This window comes from Hakea prostrata, chromosome 11, assembly GCF_041222555.1.
Source record: "Hakea prostrata isolate BN-2017 chromosome 11, UWA_Hpros_2, whole genome shotgun sequence".
NCBI classification, from domain to species: domain Eukaryota; kingdom Viridiplantae; phylum Streptophyta; class Magnoliopsida; order Proteales; family Proteaceae; genus Hakea; species Hakea prostrata.
Window position 1 is genome coordinate 9,026,319 of NC_142610.1, and position 2,081 is coordinate 9,028,399.

The 2,081-nt window shown below is 35.3% G+C and overlaps 1 protein-coding gene across 1 annotated transcript; it reads right to left on the reverse strand.

Moving 5' to 3' along the window:
- LOC148999953 (putative WRKY transcription factor 40) lies at window positions 1-1,672 on the reverse strand. Its single transcript, XM_089140774.1, has 4 exons — window positions 1,602-1,672; window positions 1,283-1,507; window positions 640-756; window positions 1-543 (listed from the first exon to the last, which is right to left on the reverse strand). The coding sequence occupies exons 1-4, from the start codon at window positions 1,638-1,640 to the stop codon at window positions 172-174; spliced, it is 753 nt and encodes a 250-aa protein (XP_088996900.1). The 5' UTR covers window positions 1,641-1,672; the 3' UTR covers window positions 1-171.
- Between the last annotated feature and the right edge of the window lie 409 nt (window positions 1,673-2,081).

Here is a 2,081-nt window from a genome sequence, read left to right on the forward strand (position 1 = left end):
AATAAACAGCTTTTCTGCCGCAAAATAAAAATAATACTGCAAGTTGGCTTACAAGGATTACTGCTTAATACCCACTTTGAGCTTTCAAGCTACCTTCTACATTCAATTGATTCTAACAGTGTCACTTTTGGCTAGCAAGAAAGTCATACAAGGGTTTCTGCTGAGGAAATTTTACATTTGAGAAGAATGATTTGAGAGGGGCACAATGGATCTTGCAACTGCTAGAGCTAACGCTGAGGTGAAGTTAGGATCCCTTGTTAAGGAAGCCAAATGTTCTTCAATTTTGTAGTTATCACTGGAATCATGGCTAGGGTTTCTGCTGCTGCTTTCATAAACCTGAGGAAGACCTAAACCAAGAGCTGTATTGGGTTGGGAAAGACTAAGATCATTAGGGAAAGAAGTACGGGAATTTGCAGCAGTTGTGACCATGCTTGTGCAATCTTGAAAATCTATATAACCAGTTGATGATTCAATAGCCTCATGGTTGTGCTCTCCTTCATATGTTGCAACTAATATGGACTTGTCCTCTACACATCTCTGCACCTAATCACAATAAAAGCAGACATGGGTTTGTTAAATATTGCTGTGTAATCACTCTCAAACTCACCAAAACTCTCTCTCTCTCTCTCTCTCTCATACCTTTTTCTTGATAGGGCAAGTAGGAAACATGGAACACCTAAAATAAGCTCTGGGTGATGGGTTATCTTTAGTAACTTTCTGTCCATATTTCCTCCACTGATATCCATCTTTCACTACCTAAAACAACAAATGAACTAACAGTTAATATTCCATTTTCCAATTGCATTACAGAGAACAGGAAAAAGTAGAAGAAGAAGAAAAAAAAGATTCACTACAAAATTTACTGGAGATTTCAAATTTTGTTGAATCATGAATATGATTTTTAATAACCATTTGGTTACTTTTATTAAATGATTGATCATCGAGGAGTTATGAATTTTTTTCTAAAATTAAAATTAAAAATTATTGGTTTGATCTAAATAGATGAATTTCTCTACGTTGACTTGAATGAAGAAGAATTTTGATTTACATAATCATGATAATTTCCAAGATTAAATCAGTTCACAAAACTAAACTAATCAAACATTTAACTTTTAATATACTACAATTCTATTGGTTCAGATTCCATGAGTTTGAACAAGGAATCAAAGCAAGCACTGATGAAATTTAGTAAAAAGCAAACCCACTTGATAGAATGCCACAACAGAAAGAAAGAAAAAAAAAAGTCCATACAGATCATAAAATAATTAAGAATATAACTTACAAGGCTAAAGTCGCCGGGATCGGTTCTGATAAGGAGTCGTGACACCTTTGTTTTTGCAACTTCATTCCTGGTTCTATTGAAGTCTTCACCTGAAACGCTCTGGGAAACACCAGCAAGAGCTGTTTCTTGAAGGATCTGGCACTTCTTGCTCATGATGTCAAGAGAAAACTTGAGCATCATATTCTCTTTGTATAAACGCTCAATCTGTGCTTCCAGATCTTGAACCTGAAAAAAGAAAAAAACACTAGACGACTAAATTCATGTGTGCTAGTTGCAGTAAACCCATTACAGAACCTTCAATAGAGAAATACCCACTTACCTTATCTGCATTAATGGAGTTATTATTTTCAAGCTCCATGATATTTACGTGATGAGAGAAGAACAGATATACAGAAAAGCAAATGAAATATGATTCTAGGAGCTTTTGTTCACGCTGTTTATATATTATTCCTACTTCACTGAGTCTACGCAAGTCTTGAGATGGAGTCTTTTTTTTTTTTTTTTGGGTAAGAGATGGAGTCACCATTAAAGTCCAGGAAATTTACACTTTCAGACTTGAAAGGCTTTGCTGATGTTAGTTTGCTTACCTCAATATGCAACGTAAGCAAGAAGTTTGGTTTCCTTCTAAAGCACTCTATAGGGACATCAAAAACGTGTTTTAGGATGTGAAGATGATAAGAAGATTTCTGGAAGAAAAAAAATGATTGGAAGATTTATAATCACATCAGTCTCCTAAACAAGTGTGAATTCTAGTAGTTGGCTCCATTAGAGGGGGATTGGGGGGCCCTGCTTGTGTTGT

Excerpts from the sequence above, each read along its gene's own strand:
- LOC148999953 (XM_089140774.1), bottom strand. The coding sequence starts at position 1,640 with ATGGAGCTTGAAAATAATAACTCCATTAATGCAGATAAG. Across the intron at positions 1,508-1,601 it reads ACTCCATTAATGCAGATAAG|GTTCAAGATCTGGAAGCACA; the intron begins GTAAGTGGGTAT and ends TTCTTTTTTCAG. Across the intron at positions 544-639 it reads CTTGCCCTATCAAGAAAAAG|GTGCAGAGATGTGTAGAGGA; the intron begins GTATGAGAGAGA and ends TATTGTGATTAG.